At 39.5% G+C, this 25,503-nt stretch overlaps 3 protein-coding genes across 6 annotated transcripts; all 3 read right to left on the bottom strand.

Annotated features, from left to right (window-relative positions):
• Nucleotides 1–102: 102 nt before the first annotated feature.
• Nucleotides 103–1,326, bottom strand: LOC116161584 (zinc finger protein 64-like). Its single transcript, XM_031474976.1, has 2 exons — nt 1,225–1,326; nt 103–1,176 (listed from the first exon to the last, which is right to left on the bottom strand). The coding sequence occupies exon 2, from the start codon at nt 1,169–1,171 to the stop codon at nt 227–229; it is 945 nt and encodes a 314-aa protein (XP_031330836.1). The 5' UTR covers nt 1,172–1,176; nt 1,225–1,326; the 3' UTR covers nt 103–226.
• Nucleotides 1,327–4,246: 2,920 nt separating this feature from the next.
• Nucleotides 4,247–15,639, bottom strand: LOC116161017 (serine/threonine-protein kinase BRSK2). 4 transcript variants are annotated; one of them, XM_031474194.1, is made up of 14 exons: nt 15,039–15,639; nt 14,895–14,989; nt 14,764–14,849; nt 14,576–14,716; nt 14,378–14,528; nt 14,116–14,331; nt 8,999–9,198; nt 8,726–8,947; nt 8,550–8,665; nt 7,409–7,741; nt 7,195–7,361; nt 6,954–7,143; nt 5,312–5,475; nt 4,247–5,255 (listed from the first exon to the last, which is right to left on the bottom strand). In XM_031474194.1, exons 1-14 carry the CDS (start codon nt 15,127–15,129, stop codon nt 5,028–5,030), a joined length of 2,400 nt encoding a protein of 799 aa, XP_031330054.1. In that variant the 5' UTR covers nt 15,130–15,639; the 3' UTR covers nt 4,247–5,027. The 4 variants fall into 4 exon arrangements, with proteins under 4 accessions (XP_031330054.1, XP_031330053.1, XP_031330055.1 ...); XM_031474193.1 differs by having other exon boundaries at nt 8,550–8,677; nt 15,039–15,129; XM_031474195.1 differs by having other exon boundaries at nt 5,028–5,240; nt 8,550–8,677.
• Nucleotides 15,640–15,676: 37 nt separating this feature from the next.
• On the bottom strand, nt 15,677–23,551 carry LOC116161020 (replication factor C subunit 2-like). Its single transcript, XM_031474200.1, has 6 exons — nt 23,371–23,551; nt 23,212–23,323; nt 22,758–23,162; nt 22,503–22,712; nt 15,875–15,988; nt 15,677–15,822 (listed from the first exon to the last, which is right to left on the bottom strand). The coding sequence occupies exons 1-6, from the start codon at nt 23,454–23,456 to the stop codon at nt 15,709–15,711; spliced, it is 1,041 nt and encodes a 346-aa protein (XP_031330060.1). The 5' UTR covers nt 23,457–23,551; the 3' UTR covers nt 15,677–15,708.
• Between the last annotated feature and the right edge of the window lie 1,952 nt (nt 23,552–25,503).

Below are 25,503 nucleotides of genomic sequence, written 5' to 3'. Positions count from 1 at the left end.
ACAATGCCCTAATCGTGCAAGCAAATTTGTCCGATAGATATTCTCACGTTGCAATAATTATTTTCGCATAAAAATTGCCCCCCTCAATATAAAATCAACAGATTTTTGTCGAAACATTTATTTCAAGCTTTAGGGGACTACAAATTTTTGTTGTTCTTATCTATTGTTAAAATTCAGCAGCAACGATCCTCCCAACAGTTAAATCTTCCCTTAAATTTATAAGACGTCACTTAGTAGCGAGCCCTTGGACATTGATAATCAAATACCAGTTTGTGAAACTGTTGAGACGATGTATTTTTTCAAGATGTCGTTTCAAATTGTGCTTAATGTGCGTTGCGTACTCACAAAAGCCGCATTTAAAGTCTCTAACTCGATCTTTAAAATGCTGGTGTGTTAATAGATGCTGTTTCAAAGTGTCTTTCCGTCTTGCGGCATAATCGCAAATTCCGCATTTAAAATCTTTAGAAGCTTTGTGAGATGAGACGTGCTGTTTAAATTTCGAGATGAAATTTGTTGCATAATCACAACAGTCACATTTAAATTGCATAGAGACTTTGTGCGTAAAGACATGTTGTCGTAGGCTCTTTTTCAGTTTTGTGGTATAATCACAACTGTAACATTGGAAATCGGTGTGTGTTGCAAGATGTTGATTCAAATCAGGTTTATGATTTGTGGCATAATTACAAGTGTAACATTTAAAATGTTTTTCAGAAGCGTTGTGTTTTAAAAGATGTCGTTTCAAATAGTATTTATGGACTGTGGCATAATTACAAATGTCACATTTATAATCTTTATGAACATTGTGCCTTAAGAGATGTTTTTTCAAGGCGTCTTTTCGTCTCGCGGCATAATCACAAATTTCACATTTAAAATCTTTAGAAGCTTTGTGTGATACCATATGTGCCGTCAAAGTGTATTTAGAGTTTGTGGCAAAATTACAAATGTCGCATACAAAGTCTTTGTGGTGCTTTTGAAAATTTGTGCAACCATCACTTTGTTGCTGCAGTACTTCTTGAGTATTGTACTCATCACTACAATCCTCTGCAATGTGTTCCACTTTGACTGGTAAAACATCATTTTTTACATAAATTTGTTGTTCAAGAGACAAACTTGTTTCTTCTTCCTGTTTTGGTTCAATTTTAACTAGTGTCAGTGTGATGCACTCGTCCATGGTACCTATACTTAACCATTTTTCAATCTTATGACTACAACCATGGGACTTACCTCAAATGAACGCACTGCAATATGTTTTATAATTGTCAGGCGTTCCAAATAACGTGGAAATAAACTGTTTATATTTTTATATGTTCGAGGCCGCGAACCTAACCTAAAAACAGATTGTCAGTTGTCACCGTTTGGGAACCGTTAAGGTAACTTTACACTTTTTTACCGCTCCTGCATAAATTAATGGCACTGTTACACCTAACATAGTAAGTGTAATGTGACTGAAAATCTAATTATGTACTGCGGGTGAGTTTGGGACTGTACCTTTTTGATTCATCTGAGGGGTTCTACCCTGAAATTCAATGCCTGTATATGCAACGTTTGTTAATCTTCATGTTTTAACCGCCTTTCTGTGTGAGTGCCAGTAGTTGGAAACGGAACCGGTACCGAAACCAAAACCGATTGCATTTATAACGGTTTTCGATTTTAGACCTTTCACGAATAAAATCTAAAGTTTCAAAACCACATATGCTTCAAATTTAATGTTATACAGGCTTCGACTTTACTAACTCCTTGGATTTTAGGCTTCAAATTTCAGCCAAGGTTTTAGGATGCAGGTTTCAGGTTCTCAAGTAATGGACTCAAGCTTTCAGTTTTAGGATTTAGGTTTCAGGCTTTAGTTTACGGAGTTCAGGTTTCACGTCTCAAGTTTAAAGCTGCATTCACAACCTCCAATTAATGTTTATAATTAATGAGTGAAATTATTTCGTTAACTTTACGCAAAGCAATCATTCGCAATGCCTGAAATTAATACGTGAAATTCATGTTTTGCAGTGTCGCCACCTATGTACCGGCGAGGCAATTGGTTAATTGTTTATACAACTACTTTCAACATAACCTTGTAGCGCAAGCACAAGAATCAGTGTTTGTGTTAATAAGTGTCTTTTAATTATAACTAGCCTTATGCTAAAGTGGCAAGATACTTTTTCCTGTTCGCCACATTCATTGTATATGTAAACAAAATCAAAACAAACAAAACAGGGTTATGTCGGCTGTCATATAAAAGCACGCAGCGTAGGGTTGCCAGATCTGATAATGACTAAGGTAAGTTCATAGCTCTCCGTTCATACGTTTCCGTTTGTCCGTTAGCCAATCAGAAGACAGCAAATTTTTAAATCGTACGTCGTCCGTTTACGACGGAAAAGTTGGTTCAAGTTGAACATTTACGTTTCCGTTGGTCCGTTTGTAACAAGAGTGAGGTTATGTTTGGTACGTTAACAGTGTTCGCCTATTCGTTCTTCACGGTAATAATCAGATAGCAACGTGTTCATACTTTCGTACCATTTTTACATACTGAAAATCACGGAGGGTACCGTACAAAATAAAATTTAGGTTATGGTTATACGTTGCAAATGTACAATGTGGACGGATTGCTATGAACCTTAACAAAATGTATTATCCGTTTGACGGACCAACGCAACGGATGAACGGAGAGCTATGAACCCACCTTTAAGGTGGGTTCATAGCTCTCCGTTCATCTTCCAGGCTCTACGCTAACTTCACACTACAAGAACACGAAAATAAAGTCAACCCGGCAATGTTTAAAAATGGCCACTCGAATGACTATTTCCTCCAAAACTAAACAAGATCTAGCTTACATTTGAAAAGTGGCACGTGATCAAACATCTAAGGCAGGGCCCCCTTACGTTAGTTGTAGACAACGCTTTGGCCTGAAGCACTAGGGAAGGAACGTAAAATAAGACACTCAAATTGTGAAAAGTTTGTTTAATAATGATTATTAAGATTGTGAAAGCTCGGAAATTTAAGTCGAAATTTATTACATTGCAAAAATAAACTTTTGAAAATGGTAGTTCACCGAATCAAAATAGAAATAGGCTGGGAAAAAAGAACTTACCAATAAAAAAACCAGCAGTCAAATTAATATATTAGATTGTATAGTAAAATCAATTGTTTGTAATGATGTGAATGCGTAACATAAAATTATGACATCACAAAAAGTAGCAGGTAAACTTCAAGAGGTAACAAATAGGTTAAAAACAAGTTTTGGGAAGTATGGGTCAGGTAAGCATCAGGTACCAAGATTCTAAGAAAGGGTGAAATACACAGGATGTGACTCATCTTTGGTGCAATAAAGGCCTTTTGTTAAAAGCAAGATGGAAAATTACATGGCCTTGTAGCCAAATTTAACTAAAAACAGGATATGTGGAAATTATTGAATCGCCACTCATTTATCGCACATAGATTCTAAACGGAAGAGCTTTGATTAGCGTAATCCCGCTCCTGCAAGATGGGTAACCCGCCCCTGGTTTCGAGCCTACAGTTGGATGTCGAAGACAATCACGGAATTATAGGTGTCGGACTTCAAATGGTTACAGTTTTTACCACCCCCGTGACTGCTTCATTCACGGAGAAAATTGTTAGTAACAAACAAGTCAGTACATACATCAAACGAATTGGTAATTTCCACATATTAAAATAAAATGAAAACTTATATGAATGTTACTTCAGGGACAAGACAATAAACGTAAATTAAGCAAGCATTACACCAAAAACGTAAACAATTACAAACAATAGCATAACGGTATCACATATGTGATTATGCATTGCGGTTAAACCAAGTAAATTTCAAAAACAAAGATTGAAACACACAAAAATATAAAATGCGGCATATAAAACACAAATACGATATAAAGAAATGCAAAAATTACTACCTGCATTAAATAACACAAAATAACAACAAACATTTATGGAGCGACGCGTACACGACAGTCATTCAAGACAAGATGCCAAACGTAACTCCCGTTCGTACTTTTTAGATTGCGCAGGCAGCTTTTTCCCAACTAGAAATTGCATGGTTGCCAACTCTCCAAAATGTATGTATCATCGTAGGTTGTATATACAGGGTGGAACCTTTCAGGTTTCAGAATGACGATTTCTCGTTTCTCGTTACATCACAGGCTTCAAATTGAAGGTGGGTTTTAGGCTACAGTTTTCAGTCTTTTGGCTTCTTGTTCAGACCTAAGGTTTCAATCCTCAGGTTTCGGTCTCCATGATTCAAAAATTGTGCAAATTTGTTTATTATCACATTTTTTTACAGCTGACTTACACGCAACTATCAATTGATTTATATAAAATAATTCACCAATAATACTAACATATACAGTGCAGCGCGATAATAAGAGCAGCAGTAATAAACGAACGATTATAACGATAAATATAACTATATGTTGTAATATTTACAAAACTTACAAATCGTCTCTAGGTTAGGTATAGTCGCAGCATTTTGAGGTGCACGGTAAATGAAGGCAAATTTGTTGTTCTCGGTACGCTTAAAATTATGGAGATCTAAAATGCGAAAACCTTTTGAGCATAACCGCAATTGATATGTACAATGCTGTTTGCCGGAGTAAACGATTTGCACATCGTGTATTGTCATAATTAGAAAGGAAATGAAGCGTTGAGGAAAACGATTGTTCTATTTAAGTTACATTATACAAACATGGCCGGCAATTGTTTAATGTAGAAAAGTTCTAACTTACTATATACAATTATTTTTTAAAAACGGAACTCCTTCATAACATTCTGAGCACAACCACCAACTTGGTGTTCGATAATAATTTAGATAGCTCACTTTAAAAACAGAAACGTCAACATGCTCTTCGAAAATGTCACAAAAGCAGCTTTCTGTACATACTTGTGATTATAATTATATACAAATTTATTACCTACAAAATACTGTCACACACCATTAAGAGAATACTGTAAATCGTTTGGAACACGTCAACATAATAACAACATAACCGCATTTACAAGCTTTCCAACGAAAATTCAATGAAAAAATATTATGCTATGGAATTTCCAGACATTGTCGTTACGCAAGTCTTCTCGCAAGAATCCGTATTCTCAGAACTCGATCGGACCGCCTTGACACCGGCGCCCGTCGACTGATCGATCCCCTCCGTATTGTTATTGGTCGACGCCCTCCGTCCGATCTCTCGCACGACCGTCCGCACGTCGAACACGCTACACTCGCTCTCTTGATCGCTTCCTTCCAACTGCAAAACATTTAGCTAAAAAAGCTTAATAGTAAATAAACGTAGCTCTATTTACTGCGATGGATTTTCACCTGTCGCGGATTCGAGTAGAGCTCGCTCGAGTCCGATCCGCAGCTCGAACTTTCGCTCAGCTCCGACGTGAACTTTCGTTGCGCCCTCGGACTCGGCGGCGCCCTCCTACTGCACACCTGCGCCTGGATGTGCTCGCAGACGCGACGAAACCTCCTTATGTTACCTTGAATTAATTTCGATTAAGTTCGCCATTCTTGGAGCAAAGTGCAGTAGAACCCCGATTAAGTTCCTTTTGTCCGTTAGCCAATCAAAAGACAGTAAATTTGTAAAACGTTGATTTGGTCCGTTTTTAACAAGAGTGAGGTTATGTTTGTCACAGTGAAACACCTGTTTTCCAGCATGAAATTACCCATTTTAGTGATCACTCTGTAGATGAACACCCGGTATCAAGAAACGTTTTAAATTGGGCGCTTTGTTACGCTCCGAAAATATTTATTTCTGCGTAGAAGTTGGAAATAGAAGATAGAAATTAGGATCATAAGAGGCCGTATGTAATTTGCCACCACCGCTTGCTACAGCGTCTGGACCAGACCACCGCCACCACTTTGCAGCCGCTCACTGTATGTGTATAGTGTGAATTTTATGTTCCCGTAGATATAGTTTTGTTGCTTTCAATCCCGTTACAAGGGCTGAATTCTGTGAGCGGTCCGTGCGTTCTCGACACCTCTACACGCTATTCGACTCGTTTCTGCCAAAATGCTTCCCTGGTCATAAGCAGAGAACAGCCTCTTAACAATTTAACGTAAAGACAAGCACATGTTCATTTACTTCAGATTTTTTCCATTGTAACTATTGTAAGAACATTTCACATCAACATCTTGAATTTTGATGTTTTTGTTTGGCAACGTTATCTATTTTTTATTAGTTAGGATGCAGTCATACAGTGACATGGCCACAAATATATTTTTTTCTATTCAAACTTTTCTGTAAGCGGTCCGTGCGTTTTCGACTCGTATAATTTCTGCCAAAAGCGCTTCCCTGGTCATAAGCAGAGAACAGCCTCTTAACAATTTAACGTAAAGACAAGCACATGTTCATTTACTTCAGAGATTTTTCCATTGTAACTATTGTAAGAACATTTTACATCGACATCTTGAATTTTGATGTTTTTTTATTAGTTAGGATGCAGTGATGGAGTGACAGGGCCACAAATATATTTTTTTCTATTCCAACTTTTCTGTGAGCGGTCCGTGCGTTTTTGAATCGTATAATTTCTGCCAAAGCGCTTCACTAGTCGTAAGCAGAGAACGTCCGCTTAAGAATTTAACGTAAAAACAAGCACATGTTCATTTACTTAAGAAATTTTTTTCCATTGTAACTATTGTAAGAACATTTCACATCGACATCTTGAATTTTGATGTTTTTGTTTGGTAACGTTATCTATTTCTTATTAGTTAGGATGCAGTCATACAGTGAGAGGGCCACAAATATATTTTTTTCTATTCCAACTTTTCTGTGAGCGGTCCGTGCGTTTTTTCGATTTTTTCCATTGTAAATATTGTAAGAACATTTCAAGTTGGCGCGTGAGATAGGAAGAGCACAATAAAAATTGGTTTCTTAATTTCTCAACTAGACAAGGGAAGGTTCAACTAAACCAGACTTAAATGGGGTTCTACTCCGCACACTTTTCAACTTTGATACCTGATAGAAGAGTGAACGTAATCGCGTACAAAGACTCCTTCGAGTTGTCATTCGTCTGCTGCTTCGGTATCGCAGCGATATCGACCTGAAAGCGTACTTGGCGTTGAAACATTGCGGGCGCAGTCGAGCCGCGTTTGTACTCAACCCTAAACGACATCGGACTAGATACTGAGTGACTAAGCTCGGCTATCTGCAACGATTTGCGTATAAGAAACATAGTAAGACGCCATTTTGCACGTACCGATAAAAAAGCGTGTATCAAATCGGCCTTGATCGACGCCAACGGTTTTCCCTTCACCAGAATCGTGAACGTCTCGTCCTTTTCGGTCGTCATCAAGCTGCCGAACCACGATTTCTTGGTTAGTTCCGGCGATGACTCGGGCGTAAGGTGAACCTCCTCGGACGAGGCTGAAAGCGCTGCGGTTTAGCGGCAAAACCGCGAACTTGGCACTAACCTTGCATCTTCCGCCGGTGAAAGCGCGGCGAGCCTAAGAAACTATTTTTGATCGTGTTTAGTCGGGATCGCCAGTGATGACTGGCGGCCGCTTGATAGTGAGGCGATCCGGGCGGCGTCATTGGCGTTAGAATTCCGGAACCGGGAACTAGGCTGGTGGTATCTGTTTCGGGTGACATGAGCGTCGATAGCATCGATGAGGCGGTCGGACCACCGCTGCTGTTCGCTCGGTGGTGCGTCGGAGTGGGCGAAGGTTGCGATGTGCTTAGAACTGAGTTTGTCGGCGCCGAACGGTGAGTGGAAGCGCGTGGACTCACCGGCGATGACATCGTCACTGTAACACAATTTTTTTAAATAAAATGCCCACATCTAGTACACTAAAAATTCGTGATGAAACTTTAAATCTTAAGCGACGGCAAATTAATTTTGGTGTTTCGCACTAAATAAAATATTCTACGCGTGCACTACGTGTTAAAAACCACCCATAAGTTGAGGAACTTCCTGCAAAATGCTATTATCAACAAAGTCGCACCTTGACATGAGGAAACCTGAAGCCATATAAATCTAGTAAGGCAAATTCATCTAAGTTTTGGAACTGTTTCCGATCGATTGAGCTAGTCGGTGGAACCCATATTTTGATACATTTTAAAGTTATGAGTAAAGGTCAGTTTTGATATTTCAAATAATGATAGCTCCGGTACAATTCGGCATTAAGAGGAACAATATTTGAGACCGCAAAAAACCATGCATAGACGTCGAACTCCCCCTCGCCTGTTATCAGTGTTACAATTGTCAAATTTTGAGTCATTGGACATACAATTGCAAGTTCTGTCATCTAATTCAACAAGCCAGTTTTTTGCCGAAGTTCCTGAAGCTGTCAGCGTGTCTTGTGTCAGTTCTAAGTGCGTCTGAATATTTTTACTATCAGACTGTAAGTAATAAAGATTTCTTTATTTAATTGTCTGTCGAACGTCTGCGTGCGTGGTATGTTCCTGGAACTTGTATGTGCTTACTTAATTTGTCATGTGGACTTACCGAAGTTCATTTGACACATAAAAACACTGTTGACATCACACCAATTTTTGAAAATACAACTCACCATCAGTTGCACCCTGCATACTTAGTGTATATGGATTACTTACTGTGTGCATTTGTCGGCGTGCTGTTAAACATGATCGGACTCGACGCTCCCGAAGATCTCGTAGGCGAATGGATATTAAGCGAACCGTGAGTGCTGCCCGTCGACGGACTACGCCTACTATGATGTCGTCTACGTAAATACCACGTAACTCAAAATGTACACGTCACTACTACTTACTTAAAGTGCGATCGTCGCGGAGTGATCGGCGAGCCCTCGCTGATTTGACCGAACTGCAGGGTGCTCTGCCCGTTTACGCGGCACGTATCTATCCGCTTTCGCGGCGGATCGGTCGTTTCGACGGTACGCACCCGCAGCATCGTGTCGGTTTCGTCTTCGAAAGCCGGACGCCTTCGTTTTCGCTCGAGCAGCAGGAAGTAGATGACCTTCTCCGTGTTGTGACTGAAACAAGAGTTTAGCGATTGTGCTGCCACCTTACGGCTTACGACGTACTTGGGGCTGAGGAGGTGCTGGATCAGCTTCTCTTTCTCCTTGAAACAACCTAAACTGCAAATTGCTTGTAGAACGTCTGGGTCGACGGAATCAATTGATGGTAGCACGTGCGTTTGCACTACTTCCATCATGGGCAGTTCGAGTTCCAGTTCTCCCTTGCCACCGGCGGTCACCCACTGATGCTTGTTAATCTCCGTTAACTGCAAGCGAGGCGAATTAGCTTAGAGCAGGTGTCCCATATGTTTGAGAAGAGAATTTTTTCATTAAAATATACAGGGTGTTCCATTAAAAAATATGGTAACATCCGTAACTTTCTTACTCGACCCCGTATACATATTTTGAAATCCGCAGATGATTCAACAATCATTATACAGAAACTTTTGTATAAAACATGTTTCTGTATCTCTAGGAAAATATAGGGTCATTCAGGTTGATAAGATTTTCCCCCGTATATTTTAATTTTGATTTCGCCATTTTAAGTTTAATAGAGCACATGGTGCCTATATAACTTTTTTGATAGCACTAAAAATTATGGAAATAACCTATAAAAGTGTCAAACATGGGACACCCTGTACATTCGATTATTAATTTCAGTCAATATTAGGATTTTCCTTTGTAGCAAATGCAGGAAGTGTACGAGGAAAATTTCTAAAAATTCTAAGCTTCAATTTTAATTTATTTTGACCTAGGTGTTTTGTGGGTGGCGTAGTAACCGCATTACAGTCCACATTATTATTTATTTGGTGCCCAACGTGGGGCCACAGCATTATTTATTTGGCGCCCAACGTGGGGTCATTAATATTTATATTTTTTCATGCGACATGATAATTATTATGTGTTGCAAATACATTCTTTCGTTCTTTTGGGTCTTCCCCCCTCCCTCCACTCAAAAACTGAAAATTGTTTAATGGAGGGGGGATGGTAAATTCAATTAATTGGTTTATTATTTTCGCATCCGGTCCTCGAAATTAATTAATTGAGGTTGTCGATGTGCAAATTTTAGAAATAGAGAGAATCAACAACCAATATTGAGAGGCGTTTTTTTTATTCAACAAGGGAATTTCGTCGTGAATGTTTCGTAAGCAAACAAATTCATTTTGTAGTATTATTGGATTAGCGCGCTCTCATTGAAATAAATTGTTACCACAAAAGCGTTGGGGTCCAAGGTGCAAAACATTTCGTTGCGGTACATTTGGAGGGGCTAGTTACGTTAAAAAATCAGTTTATCAATCAAAATTGTGCACCGCTTTTGTATATACGGGGTGTTATTAGATCTACATTAAACGGCAACCGGTAAAAAGTCAAAATACAATTAAAAGCGGTAAAAATAAAAAAAATCACTGTAACAACAAAAAGAAAAAGACAAGAGGAAGGCATAAAGAGTATCAAGAAACTGCAGGAATCTTATTAAATAAAAATGTAACCAGAGAAAGATGGGAAAAGAAAAAAAGAAAACAGGAGGAAAGCGCAAGCAATATGGTTACTGGAGAGAACTACCGAGGCATGATTACCGACTTTTTGTGGCCAGAAATTGGGAGCATGAGCAGATACGACTTTCGGTTTCAACAAGACGGAGCCACATACCACACAGCTAAACAAACGATCGATTTTTGCACACCAAATTTGGTAATCATGCTATCAGCCGTCGTGGCGGTGTCAATTGACCGTCTCGAAGCTGCGACTTAACGCCGTTGGACTTCTTTTTGTGGGGCACCGTATAAGATGATATGTGGACAACCCACAAAGAACTCGGGCCCTTAAGTTGAATATTAAACGAGCCATTCGTCGTCTCGTCGAATACAGCACCATTCAGTCAAAAACGTCTTGAAAAATTGGGTCGATTGAATTCGCCACTGTGAAGCTAGCCCAGGGTGCCATAATAATTGAAAAAAATGGATTTCTCTTCATTTTACTGCATTATAAAAAACGTCTATTTGGCCCAAAACTTTTATACGGAATCCCCCCCCCCCCCCACTCGACGGTGCTACGCTGTCTCCTATACAAAACGTTTAGCCCTCAAGGCTCTCATAATTGTTTTTGGGAAGATGATCTCTGCATAAAATGATTGCACAAAACGTAGCACGGGGGGGGGGGGGTCTGGATTACCCCTCCAGCAAGAAAAATTCAATGATCGTTTAACAAAAACACACAAACGTCCTAGCAAAGGAAGACTTGATCATTTCCATATAATAAATACTGGGAGATATTTTGTACTCCCACACCCCCCGTCCCCCACAAATCGTTTAGCCTTCAACGCTTGCATAATAGTTTTTGGGAAGATCATTCCAAAAAATTATCGCACAAAACGTAGCACCGGGGGGCCTGGAGTATCCCCCCCCCCCAGCAAGAAAAATTCAATGATCGTTTTAAAAAAAACAAACGTCCTAGTAAAGGAAGATTTGATCATTTCAATATAATAAATTGGGGGATATTTTGTACCCCCCAGATCTCCGGTGCTACGCTCTCCCCTGAACGCTTTCATTATAGCTTGTGGGAAGATGATCACAGACTGTTCTACAAAAAAGTATTGCACAAAACGTAGCACCGGGGGGTCTGCACCCAGCAAAAGAAGATTAAATGATCATTTAAAATAAGTATTGTGCAAAACGTGATACAGGGAGGGGGGTCTTGAGTACCCCCCCCCCGGCCCCCACCAAGAAAAATTCAATGATCGTTTCCAAAAAAAACGCAAACGTCCTAGCAAAGGAAGTTGATCATTTCCATATACATAATAAATGCTGGGGGATATTTTGTACCCCCCAGACCGCCGGTGCTATGCTGTCCCCCACAAAACGTTTAGCCCTCAAGGCTTGCATGAATAGTTTCTCTCCAAAAAATAAATTGCACAAAACGTAGCACCGGGGGGTCAGGGGGTATGGAATACCCCCCAGCAAAAGAAGATTCAATGATCGTTTCTAAACAAAAAGCACAAAGAACGAAAAGTAATTGCACAGAACGTAGCACCGGGGGGTCGGGGGGGTATGGAATACCCCCCAGAAAAAGAAGATTCAATGATCACTTAAAAAAAGGATTGCGCAACATGTGCTACAGGGGGGTCTGGAGTACCCCCCAGCAAGAAAAATTTAATGATTATTTGCAAAAAAAAAAAAAAAACGTCCTAGCAAAGGAAGACTTGATCATTTCCGTATAATAATTACAGGGGGATATGTTGGACCCCCCAGTGCTACGCTGTCCCCCACAAAACGGTTAGCCCTCAAGGCTTGCGCAATAGTTTTTGGGAAGATGATCTCTCCAAAAAAGTAATTGCACAAAACGTAGCACCGGGGGGTCTGGGGGGTATCGAATACCCCCCAGCAAAAGAAAATTCAATGATCGTTTCTAAACAAAAAGCACAAAGAACGAAAAGTAATTGCACACAACGTAGCACCGGGGAGTCTGGGGGGTATGGAATACACCCCAGCAAAAAAAGATTCAATGATCGTTTCTAAACATAAAGCACAAACGTCCTAGCAAAGGAAGACTTGATCATTTCCATATAATAAATACTGGGGGATATGTTGTACCCCCCAGACCCCCCTGGTGCTACGCTGTCCCCCACAAAACGTTTAGCCCTCAAGGCTTGCGTAATAGTTTTTGGGAAGATGATTTCTCCAAAAAAGTAATTGCACAAAACGTAGCACGGGGGGGTATGGAATATCCCCCAGCAAAAGAAGATTCAATGATCGTTTCTAAACAAAAAGCACAAAGAACGAAAAGTAATTGCACAGAACGTAGCACCGGGGGGTCGGGGGGGTATGGAATACCCCCCAGAAAAAGAAGATTCAATGATCACTTAAAAAAAGGATTGCGCAACATGTGATACAGGGGGGTCTGGAGTACCCCCCAGCAAAAGAAGATTCAATGATCATTTAAAAAAAAGTATTGCGCAACATGTGCTACAGGGGGGTCTGGAGTACCCCCCAGCAAGAAAAATTTAATGATCATTTGCAAAAAAAAACAAAAACGTCCTAGCAAAGGAAGACTTGATCATTTCCGTATAATAATTACAGGGGGATATGTTGGACTCCCCAGTGCTACGCTGTCCCCCACAAAACGGTTAGCCCTCAAGGCTTGCATAATAGTTTTTGGGAAGATGAGTTCTCCAAAAAAGTAATTGTACAAAACGTCGCATCGGGGGGTCTGGGGGGTATGGAATACCTCCCAGCAAAAGAAGATTGAATGATTGTTTCTAAACAAAAAGCGCAAAGTCCTAGCAAGGGAAGACTTGATCATTTCCATATAATAAATACTGGGAGATATTTTGTACCTATCAGACCCCCCCCCCGGCCGCCGGTGCTACGCTGTAACCCCACAAAACGTTTAGCCTGAAGGCTTTTATAATGGCTTTTGAGAATATGATCAGGTTCTGTTCCACAAAAAAAGGAAGATGATCTCTCCAAAAAAGTAATTGCACAAAACGTAGCACCGGGGGGTCTGGGGGGTATGGAATACCCCCCAGCAAAAGAAGATTCAATGATCGTTTACAAAAAAAATACACAAACATGATCATTTCATAGTATACGTAACTAATACAAATTTCCACATGAAATTATTGTTTTAAACAATCGTACGATCTGTTGTTTGCCATGGAAACCTAGATGTCTGCAATAACAACATGTTAATGTATAAAATGCAATATTATAAATAATATTTAATATAAACATCGCAAGTGATACAATCAAAATTTAGAAGATTTTCCGCTCTTTTCGAAAACTTCAAAATATATAGGGTTGACCATATGGAAAAATCGTATAAAAGAACCAAACACACTGTATAAAAATGCCAAAATCAATTAAAACAGTCTTTGATTAAAAGAAATCGACTAAAGTTCGTGAAACGCCCCCTAGCGACCAAACAATTAGACAGTAATTTTTTCCCTTTAGTTCCATTGTTTTGCATCTCTTAAAATAAACGGTGACCTTGTAAATTAAATATGGACAGTAAAATTGCGCATAATTACTGCATTGAAAAACATTGATTTGTGCACAAAGTTTGTAATAAATAATTTGAACAGTTTTAATATCATGTTCAGTGGTTTTTAAAAATTGGATAGTCTAGATAGAATATTTCAAATGAATGAATGCACCCTACAATGCCTCACCTCGTATATTACTTACCGTTAATCGTTTGTCGGGATTAACCTCGATCATTCCTCTAAGCAGACTCTGGCAGTCGGGCGGTACAAAGTGAGGTATATGAAAGACGCCCCTTTTCACCTTTTCTAACAATTGCCTAAGATTATCGTCATCAAACGGTAAAGCGCCTACTAATAAAGCGTACAAGATCACACCGCACGACCACACGTCCGCCCTTCGACCGTCGTACTTCTCTCCCTGCAATCCCACACTTATACACGGTCAAAGTAAAAGCAATCCGTACCCTTATCACTTCGGGACAAGCGTAGTGAGGCGACCCGCAGCTCGTCTCCAGCATCGAGCCGATCGGTTGAAGCGAGGCCATACCGAAATCCGCAATTTTAATGTTGTTCTTCTCGTCGAGGAGCAGATTTTCCGGCTTCAGGTCCCTATGACTGAAACGAATCGTGTGATCAAGTCGACACGTGCGATGAGATCTTACCAAATTGAATGGCTATGGCAGAAATCTAAGGCGGACATTATTTGTCGAAAAAATCTCCGGGCCTCTTTCGGTGTCAGTCGACCCTTCTTGACTAGGTAATCGAAGAGCTCGCCGCCGGAAACGTGCTCCAACACCAGGTACCTACGGGTCGGACGTTAACTGTATCAATACACGCGCCGGTGACTTACAAGTATTTCTTGTTCTCGTAGACGTCCGATAAACCGAGCACGTGCGGATGATCGATCAGTTTCATTATTGCGATTTCTCTCTCCACCTACGAAAACTCCGACATGAAATTGCCTCGAGGCTCGGAGCTTACCTTCATGAGTACACTCTCGCTTAGCTTTTCCCGGTTAATTATCTTGATGGCGACTTTCCGTCCGGTGACGCAGTGAATGCCGAGCTTAACCAACCCTGCAAGTTCGTCGTGTAGCTCTAACGGGTGGTGTTAAGGGCAACGTACCTGTTTGTCCCTTTCCCAGTGTTTTCTCCAGTCGATAAGGTCCCACATACTGTTGAATTTCGGACGATGAATTACAATTATCCTTCTGCATGGTACCTCAATTTAGAAATGCATGTCACAATTTTCTTTTGAGCTTTTCGAAACCGGAGTGCATAATATCTATACGTAATTTGCCCATATTTTTTTTCAATTCGGCACGCACGCTAATTTTCGTCTGCGGGGGGAGGATTAAGGACACAAATTAAAAATCGACGCCGAACGTCCGCAAGCGGCACAACTTGCACCACACGCGAAACTCATCGCGAGAATTTAAAATAACATCGGATTCTGGTCAGCACTAATTTGTAGTTTTAGTACCATTCTACAGAAGGGTGGGTAGAAATCAATATTCTAGCTTTAAACCCCTCGATCTTAAATTTCCCCAAATACAAAATCGGCGACCTCTTCCGATATATCCGATTACGTTCAAATTATTCACGAAACACGCACAAAATACGCGAGATTACGAACGGCGTATTCGAAATTAAAAAAACAACCCCATCGAATAATACCCCTACAGTCGTCCACGTAAACTCTTGATAAGCGCGCGGGAGAACGCTACATCTGGGCCACCCTCAAAGGAAGCGAAATAAGAGCGATTAAGAGAGAAAACTTTATTCAATTACAACATTCACGACTTATATTCGATTCCCTGACCGATCATGCACAATCTCGCCAAGAGGCCGGACATTTGTACGAGCGTCGTTAATCCGTCAACGATTTTCATGTGCGTTATGCCGATTTCCTGCAACGAGAAAAATTCGCGTAAATCTGCAGACCCCGAAACCCGCGCAAACCTTAATGTACGACAGTTTGAGCGGCTCGTCGACGTCGAGATTTTTGCACACCTTGAAGACGTTTTTGATGATGTCTTCGGCGGCGTAGCCCAAACTCCACAAGTGCGCCATAATCTGAAAATGGAAATCAATTTTAAATTTTTTGCAAATTCATGTCGCAGCAAGTTCCCTCCACGAATTGGGTTAACGTGACACCTGGCGTGCAATATGCATAAATTACCAAACTTTGCACTTTGCAGGCGGCCACGGCTGTTCAGTCCGAAAATTTTTCGCAGCGGGAGCGCAATAAGCCAATCCGAAATTAGCTTTAATTACTTTACAACTTAAAAGGCACACACTGACGCGTAATTGACATTTCAAAGTTTGAAAAAATTAGTTTAGCAAAATGTCAAAATCAATTTTCAACTGTTGCTGCAGCACGAGGCGCCTTCGAGCTATGCAACAACGTGAGTATGTATGACGCATAATTAGTTTACTTCACGGTGGTATAGACCCGTGGTTTACTTACTACACGACGTCAATCCGAAGAAAAAACAACCCCCCGCCCACTTATTTTAATTTTGAGAAGCAGTTTCGGTATCTTAGTAAACGGTGCTAAGTAACTATTTTAAATCGGGGGAGAAAGACGCTTCAGACATATTTTACCGGACGCTTATGAAAAAATGACTAGCGCAAATTCAATAACGTGATTTATTTATGTACAATTAATTCATAAATAGATTTATTTATTACTACTTGTACACAAATTTATAACATACGAGTGCGAACTTCACTAATAATCACTTCGGCATCGATATTGAAACCTACATTAAACACAATTCAATTTCGGAAAGTTTCTAAGAAATCACCTGCGAGGTCGACATAAATGACATAGAAATAATGCGTCGCATCCACTTGCGTTCCTTATCACCGAAAACTAATCTTTCATCGACTTGATGGCGCCTCGATGGCGGCTGGTGGCGCCCCGATGTTTCCCTAGATTTGTAGAATGTTTGCTACAATATTTTTAGATGATTTTACTATATCAAACCAACTTTTCTATATCTTCACTACATACTATACTCCCCCCCCCCTCCCCATCGTAATTGTAATCAATCCTATCTGGTTTGCGCAATGTTATAACCTGTCCAAAGCAAGTTGTCATGTTTTTTTTAATTAGCGCATTTGCCAACGAAGTTAGTGCGTCACTTTCTCTGCCAGTTTGTTCGCGGCCTTAACTACTCCTACAGTTATAAAGACAAGCATATCGCGTATTGTAAAATCAGATGTGCACGTGTGCAATGTCAGGTTTCTTATTTATGGGGACATTTTTTCAAATTTTAACCGCAAATTCTTCTAATAACTACAAACATATCGCATTATTGTAAAAATCAGGTGTGCGTGTGCACAAACTGCGCAGTGTCAACTTTATTATTTATGAAGATATTTTTTTGAAGTATTAACTACAGATGCTTCTAGTAAAGACAAGCATATCGCATATTGTAAAATTAGATGTGCACATGTGCAATGTCATCTTTCTTATTTATGGAGATATATTTTTTAATTTTAACGACAGATACTTCTAGTAAAGGCAAACATATCGCATATTGTAAAAATCCATTGTGCGCATGCGCAAATCGCGCAATGTGAAATTTCTTATTTATGGAAATATTGTTTTGAAGTTTTAACCACAGATGCTTTTAAGCTAGCATTACACTAGTCAATTTATTCATGAATTAATTCACGAATTTATTGTCGTCAATTTCTTCACGACAGGGTTTGGTTTTTACATCTGTGAATAAATTGGTGAAGTTTTTGACAAATCTGTCATTGGAGCAGTGGTGCCATCCCAATCAAAAAAATAGGTTACAGTTGTAAAATGTTTTGTAATCATTTATTTCATTTCCAACATTTTAATCATCATAACTGGGTAACAAAGTTTTTCGGGTAAAATGTAAACATAAACATATAGTCATAACCTCACTCTCTCTGATATAAACAAAAATTTGTTGGTTGGTAGCACTGAACTTCACGGTAAAATTGGCGAAAAATAGAACATGTCTTAATTTCGTGAAGAAATTCACGAAGTTCTTCGTGAATTTATTGGACGTCAAAGTTGGTGTATTACATTATACAATTTCTTCATGAAGTAACTTCATGAATTAATTCATGAAGAAATTGACAAGTGTAATGCTAGCTTTAGTAAAGACAAGCATATCGCAAATTGTAAAAATCAGATATGCGCATGCACAAACTGCGCAAGTCAACTTCTTATTTATGGAGATATTTTTTCAAGTATTAACGACAGATGCTTCTAAGAAAAGACAAGCATATCGGCATATTGTAAAAATCAAAACGCAAACTGCGCAAATATCAACGTTTTATTTATGGAAATTTTTCCAGTATTAACTACAGTTAAGCTTTTAGTAAAGACAAGCATATCGCAAATTGGTAAAAATCCGATTTGCGCATGCGCAAACTGCACAACGTCAACTTTCTAATTTGTGGAGATACTTTTTGAAGTGTTCCACTACAGATGCTTATAGTAAATACAAGCATATCGCATATTCTAAAAATCAAACGCAAACTGCGCAATGTTAACGTTCTTATTTATGGAGATTTTTTTTCAGTATTAACTACAGATGCTTTTAGAAAAAGACAAGCATATCGCAAATTGTAAAAATCAGATTGTCGCATGCACAAAACTGCACAATGACAACTTTCTTATTTATGGAATAATTTTTTTGAAGTTTAAACCACAGATGCTTCTAGTAAAGAACAGACGTATCGCATATTGCAAAAATCAGAATGTGCGCATGCACAAACTGCGCAATGTCATCTTTCTTATTTATGGAGATATTTTTTTAAGTATTAACGACAGATGCTTCTAGAAAAGACAAACATTATCGCATATTGTAAAAATCAAACGCAAACTGCAACAATGTCAACGTTCTTATTTATGGAAATATTTTTTTGAAGTTTTAACCACAGATGCTTTTAGTAAAGGCAAACATATCGCATATTGTAAAAATCCGATGTGCGCATGGCGCAAAATGCACAATGTCAACTTTCTAATTTGTGGAGATATTTTTGAAGTATTAACTAAGATGCTTCTAGTAAAGACAAGCATATCGCATATTGTAAAAATCAACGCAAACTGCGCAATGTCAACGTTCTTATTTATGGGGATTTTTTCAGTATTAATTACAGATGCTTTTAGTAAAGACAAGCATATCACATATTGTAAAAATTAGATGTGCGCATGCACAAACTGCGCAATGTCATCTTTCTTATTTATGGAAATATTTTTTTGAAATTTTAACCACAGATGCTTCTAGTCAAGACAAGCATATCGCATATTGTAAAAATCAAACGCAAACGGCGCAATGTCAGCGTTCTTATTTATGGAGATTTTTTTTCAGTATTAACTATAGATGCTTTTAGTAAAGACAAGCATATCGCATATTGTAAAAATTAGATGTGCGCATGCAGAAACTGTGAAATGTTAATTTTCTTATTTAGGAAGATATTTCTTGAAATTATAAGCACAGATGCTTCTAGTAAAGACAAGCATATCGCATATTGTAAAAATTAGATGTGCACATGCACAAACTGCGCAATGTTAACTTTCTTATTTATGGAAATATTTTTTTGAAGTTTCAACCACAGATGCTTCTAGTAAAGACAAGCATATCGCATATTCTAAAAATTAGATGTGCGCATGCTCAGACTGTGCGATGCCAGTTTTCTTGTTTATGGCGACATTTTCTTGACGTTTTAACCATATATGCTGTTAGTAAAGAAAAACAAGACAAGCATTGCACATAATAAAAATGAAATATGCGCATTCTCAGACTCGCAGCCAATTTTAGAGATATTTCTATTAAAGCTAAACGACAGTAAAAAATCATATATGCGCATGAGCAGATTGCGCAACTTTTTAGCGCATTTTTTAAGAATTAAAAAAAAATGAATTATTTCCCGAGATGCCATTTTTGAAAGTATAACAAACAATCTAAGATATTGCATACCTATGCATGCCTTTGGTGGTGCAAAAATAATTTTTGAAAATAGGGGGCGGGGGTCATGGTATGCTAATGAAAGATCTCATCGAAATGAATTGGTTTCTACACTATAACTTTGCTGCGCGACTTCTTTTCAAGATCAGTAGTTGAGGGGGGGAGGGGGGGTTATCAATACATTTTATCTTTCATGATATTCTAAATTAACGTCCTCAGCACAAGGAACTGTTTTCCAACAACTACCACCCTTCTTTCTTACCCCTTATGAAAGTAGGAGGTTCTAGAAAGGGGGAAACTTCATGGTACTCTTATTTGTAAATATTTTTTAACCGCAGACGCTTCTAGTAAGGGAAAACACATTGCACAAAATCAGCAGTGACACAACAAAATGTAGGAAATTTTACGCTCTTTTCAAAACCCCAAAACATATAGGGTGGGCTGTATGAAAAAAATCGTATACAAAAATCCAACACCCTGTATATAAATTGTGTACCGCTATGGATTCTACATAAAAGTGCTCTTGTAAGAACGCACTCTTTTTCAGCCAGTTTTAGTGATCACTCTGTAGATGAGCACCCGGTATTTAGAAGCGTTTTAATTTGGGCTTCGTTACGAAGATTGTCGTTCCGAAAATATTTATTTCTGTTTAGGAGTTGGAAATATAAGGCAGAAATTAGTAATTTGTTAAAGAAAATAAGACGCCGCATTTAATAACGCCGTTTGCAACCGTTCCCGTACGATATATAAATTATTTTTAGAGACGCCGAGAGCTCTCTTGCCGGGGAAGATCGAGTTTAATGTTTAATGATATACGAAAACCAGCAAGGTTGTGCAGTTTAAGGCAACGCAATAATTGATCTCGCCGCTTGACCTCACATTCCAAGGAAGAAAAGAGCATTGCTGGACTGCCGAATTTGGAGATTTCATTCCGACAATTTGAATAAGTACAATTAACCTTAATGCGCCCTTAAAAAACTTGAATTTTGACACCAGTCCCGCATTTTTAAGACGCCTGGGAAGGACGTAAAGAAGTTTTAATTTTCGAGCGTTACCCCAAGGACACGCGGTTGAGCAGGTAAAAACCATCTCCCCTCCATGAAATGGCCGAATTTTCTAAAAGGGAAAGCGGTTGTTTAATGAGGATCTTTATGCTTTTGCATCTCTTCTTACATTTACTAAGTACTGTAATTTTTGAGCTTTTCCGTAAATTTATTTTGTATTCATATTATTTCATGTTTGCTTTTATATTAAGTTCATCGCATCGTATCTACAGCTTTTGCTTTTTCTTGCACAGTAATTTCTACTGCTCCGTTTAATTGCAAGGTAAGCTCCTTGTTACATTCAGTTTTATTAATTAATGGGGGGACCTTGACCAGAGAAAAGGCCGTACCCTTGGTGGCGCTCGAGTCCGTTCCTCTGACAGAACACCCAGGTTTCCGCCAACTGCCGCTACAGTGGTCCGCTCACATAATTTAGTGACAATAATTTGTAAATTATTTATTTTTCTTGTAAATTAAATTAAGATCATTATTCCGCTAATGCTAATTTAATTTTCATGCCGTTTGTGCGCGGACTTACTACCGAATTTCGTCGCACTCTGCCCAAATCAATTATCTTTAATAATAAGAAAGTTGTGGGCCAGTAAAAAAACTCGACTAAATCTGAGAAACGCCGCCTAGCGGCCAAAGGATTAGAGATACCTGAATTCTGTTTGCGCCAGTGGTTTTCCCTATAAAATTGAGCTCCCATAAGAAAGTGTCCAATTTGGACCACCCTGTACATATTCTTACCATAACACTTGTAAGTGTACCCCCACACCATAATGAATATTATTTATTTACAGATATCTTTATTTGACAATGTACCCGCAGGTATTTCAAGTAAAGGCAAACATATCGCATACAGTAACAATCAATAGACACATGCTCCAATTACCTTTAAAAAAATTAAATACAGGGTGCGTCACTTGTCATTCCCGCTTCGTTAAACGAAAAAGTATGCTATTTATGCGCATTCTTTAACACACCCCCCTCATTTACATAGCAATATGTTCTTTGTAACAAGAATTATAAATGAAACTTTTTTTTAGGTTTTGTGTAGTTTTTGGGGTGTAACTTTTCACCTGCACAGCCTACGTAGCTGAACAATAATAACTACCTTTCTTACATCCTTAAAATGTGTACCAGCTTTCAAAGCGATCGGACGTTTCTAAACAAAGTTATTGGGTACACGAACAGACAGACTGAGATAAATCATTATACACCTCCTGAAAATTGTGTAGGTGTTTAATTCAGACGTCTCCCGTCGTTTCCATGGAAACAATATTGTATTCTGTTCTGAACTTCATTTTATATTGTGCCCCGCATCCCATTTTTAATAAGAATGACAGATGTCCTTAAAATGCATAATCATTTGTTTCACTTAAACTACCCTTGCCGTTAAAGTGATCACTTTTCTACCCTTATGGTTAAAAGGCACTTTGGCCTACTCACTTAAACCTATTAAAATGTCAATTTATCATTTGCTATAAAATAAAAAGAATTGTTCTACCCCAGTGACACCTGTTATCTATATCAACACCCTAAAGAAGGAAATAATGATCAAACACCCCATTGCAATTTACCCACCTTATAAGCTTTCCGTATCTCCCCCTTTGTGCACTCCAATAACATATCTTTAATAAGTAGCGGATGGGGCTCGTCGCAAACCTTGAACACGTTCTCCGCGCTAACGAACCCGAAACCGTTGCACGTCGACTGCAGATTGTTAAGCGCCTGCCGCATATCGCCCTGCGCCGTAAAAACGATTGCCTCCAGTCCGTCCTCCGAGTACTCCACCTGCGTGAGACTGATTAAAAGCGTTCAAACAATCGGCATACTCACGTTTTCGTTACGACAAATTTGTATAACACGTGCCAGAACCTGGGCGTCTGTCAATTTAGAATATCGTAAAATGGCACAGCGCGACTGTATGGCTTCGATGACCTTCTCGCTGTAATTGCAGGCGAGCGCAAAACGAGTCGTGTTACTGTAAATTTCCATGGTTCGTCTCAAGGCTTGTTGCGCCCCCTCCGTCATACTATCGACCTCGTCCAAGATGATTATCTTATGCCTGCCGGGGGGCAGCGTTACCTTTTGTTGGGCAAACATTTTCACTTTGTTACGAACGACGTCGATACCGCGATCGTTTGACGCATTTAATTCCAGGACTGCGTCCTTAAACGAGGGGCCTAACAAGATTTTCGCCAAACACAATATGGTTGTTGTTTTACCGACACCTGGTGGTCCCTAAAATTTAGCTTGTAATGCGGGCGCAATACTCAAATCGGTGACGCACCGCTATAATAATGTTTGGTACGTTTCCTTGTTGCGAGAATATCGATAGACGTTTGATTGTATCCTCATTGCCAACGATGTCTGCGAAAGTTTGTGGTCGATACTTTTCAATCCTAAAAATCGACTCTCTTGTATTGTTAGAGAAAGCAAGATATACTACCAAGGAAGATTGTGAGCAGGAGGAACCTCTTTCACTGGTTTTGATGTACTTGGTATTGGTGCGTCTACGTCCATAGAATCGCCCATTTTTTGTATGGTTTTGCACGGTTGATGTAAATGAATCTTTTAATTTCCGGCAATGTGAGGTTATGTTGTATTCGTTTGCCTCCAATTTCAATTTCACAGGGTTGCCAGCGTTGCGCATTTTCTTTTAGAATACACAGTGCGTGTTAAAATTAGTCTTTTGACCAGTGTTGGTAATTCTATGCTTTTGACGAACACGCATACAGGAGTTAAACGCATGGGATCCCTTGAGACAAATTTCTTTTCACAATTGTTTTTGAATATGATAGTACCGCCATTTTATATTATGAGGTGAAAATAAATATCTGTCTATAAAAAAATAAATGACTTAACGTACTAAATCTGCTGGTTAACAATAAAAAAAATGCATCACCGTAAATTTAGTAACTGGTATTTCCGCCTACAAGTGATGTTAAAGGACAAAGGCATTGAAGAATGGCTGGAACAGCTGTAACAGAACCTGATGGCCGTGAGAATAATGCAGTAATTGAGAAAATCATTAAAGAGGATCGTGCATGACGTTTGCAAATAACTCATCGTGTCCCAGATTCACATTCTCCGGACATTGACCACATGTAAAAAGATTAAAATAAAATATTCTAATAAATATCGTGCCGGTCATGGGTATAACGGTCTTCGTTTGCGGATGCTGCGCCACTAAATTTGAACGGGTTGAAGGCCCCTGGTCCCTTTGTGCCTTGGCTCTAGAATACGTTTAGATTCTAGCGCAGGAGCTTGCCCTCTTATGGTAGGAAGATATTGGTTACACACAACATAGCCCATACACTCATGAGGGTTACAAGTCACACCTAACCTAATTACACAAAGCATGACATTTTGGTCTTAGTAGGACAGCCCGGATCACATCTCTTCTTGCGAAGAGGGGATCGGATCTGAAGGTTCCTCCCCAGATCCTTCCACTCGTTCCAATCGTTTAGCCGTATGGAAACCTTCCGAGCGTCTGCCTCAACAGCTAAGTGTAAAGGCTCTAGTCCCAGAAGTGCCTCCATGTCCAAGGTTTTCAGGGCTCTAGTGACTTCCAGCCAGGCGAGCCTCTGGATCTTTCCTAGCTTATTTCTGTAGGTTGCCCTGCGCATGGCAAGCCACCATAGAGATGTACTATACAGTATTATTGGTCGTATCACTCCAGTATAAAATAAACCAGTCGAGGGCCCCATGTAGAATCAAAAGCCTTTCTACATGCTCATAGTGGCTTTTTTGCGTATTCGCTCAATGTGCCTTTTCCAGGTCATGCGGGGGTCAATGATGACTCCCAAATATTTCACTGACCTGACCAGATCCAGTTAATATCCTCGAAGAGTGGGTCCATCAAGGGTCGCCCCCCTTCTATTCGTAAATGGAACAAGATCGGTCTTTTTCAAGTTAACGGAAAGACCATGGTTATTGCACCACCTATGCGCCTGTTCAAAAGCCCCTGCAAGAGCTCCTTATTCTTGGTGTTTCCAGTTCGTCCGCGTATCCTTATTGGGTATACGCTCCCTCCTCGTTCAGAGTGCGGAGGAGCTCGTCTAGTACCAGGCACCACAGCAGTGGAAACAACACTACCCCACCTTGCGGACATCCTCTAGTTGACAGGGTATGCCCAGGAGTGGCGCTACGGTGGTGCACGTGCAGTGCAGTAAAAAGCGAGGTAATCGTTACTCGGAACAATTAATATTTTTTATTGAAAATAAGTCACCCCCGCCACCTATGATCGCTGCCCCTGGGCATACCCGGGAATTTCGAGAGTAGATCTGGACTCGGCACCCGTGAATATGCAATAGATAATAAATGCATTTCTGCGCCCCTTTAATTTTTCATTTGCCTATTATATGCCAATTATATCTGTCATATGAGATATATAAAGCAGTCTATGACGCCCGAGGGCATAATGAGAGGGCATAATGAGATGACAATCCGTTATGCCGTCCCATTATGCCCTCAAACTGCCTGTCAAATATATTGATGGAGTTAGAAAGATGCTACTTGATTTGTATGAAGCACTAACAATAATTAATCATTACATTTGTATATTGGAAATGCATTATTT

This window comes from Photinus pyralis, unplaced genomic scaffold (genome assembly GCF_008802855.1).
Source record: "Photinus pyralis isolate 1611_PpyrPB1 unplaced genomic scaffold, Ppyr1.3 Ppyr1.4_LG10, whole genome shotgun sequence".
NCBI lineage: Eukaryota > Metazoa > Arthropoda > Insecta > Coleoptera > Lampyridae > Photinus > Photinus pyralis.
Note: the sequence above shows the minus strand (reverse complement) of the source record. Positions and strands in the feature narration are given on the sequence as shown.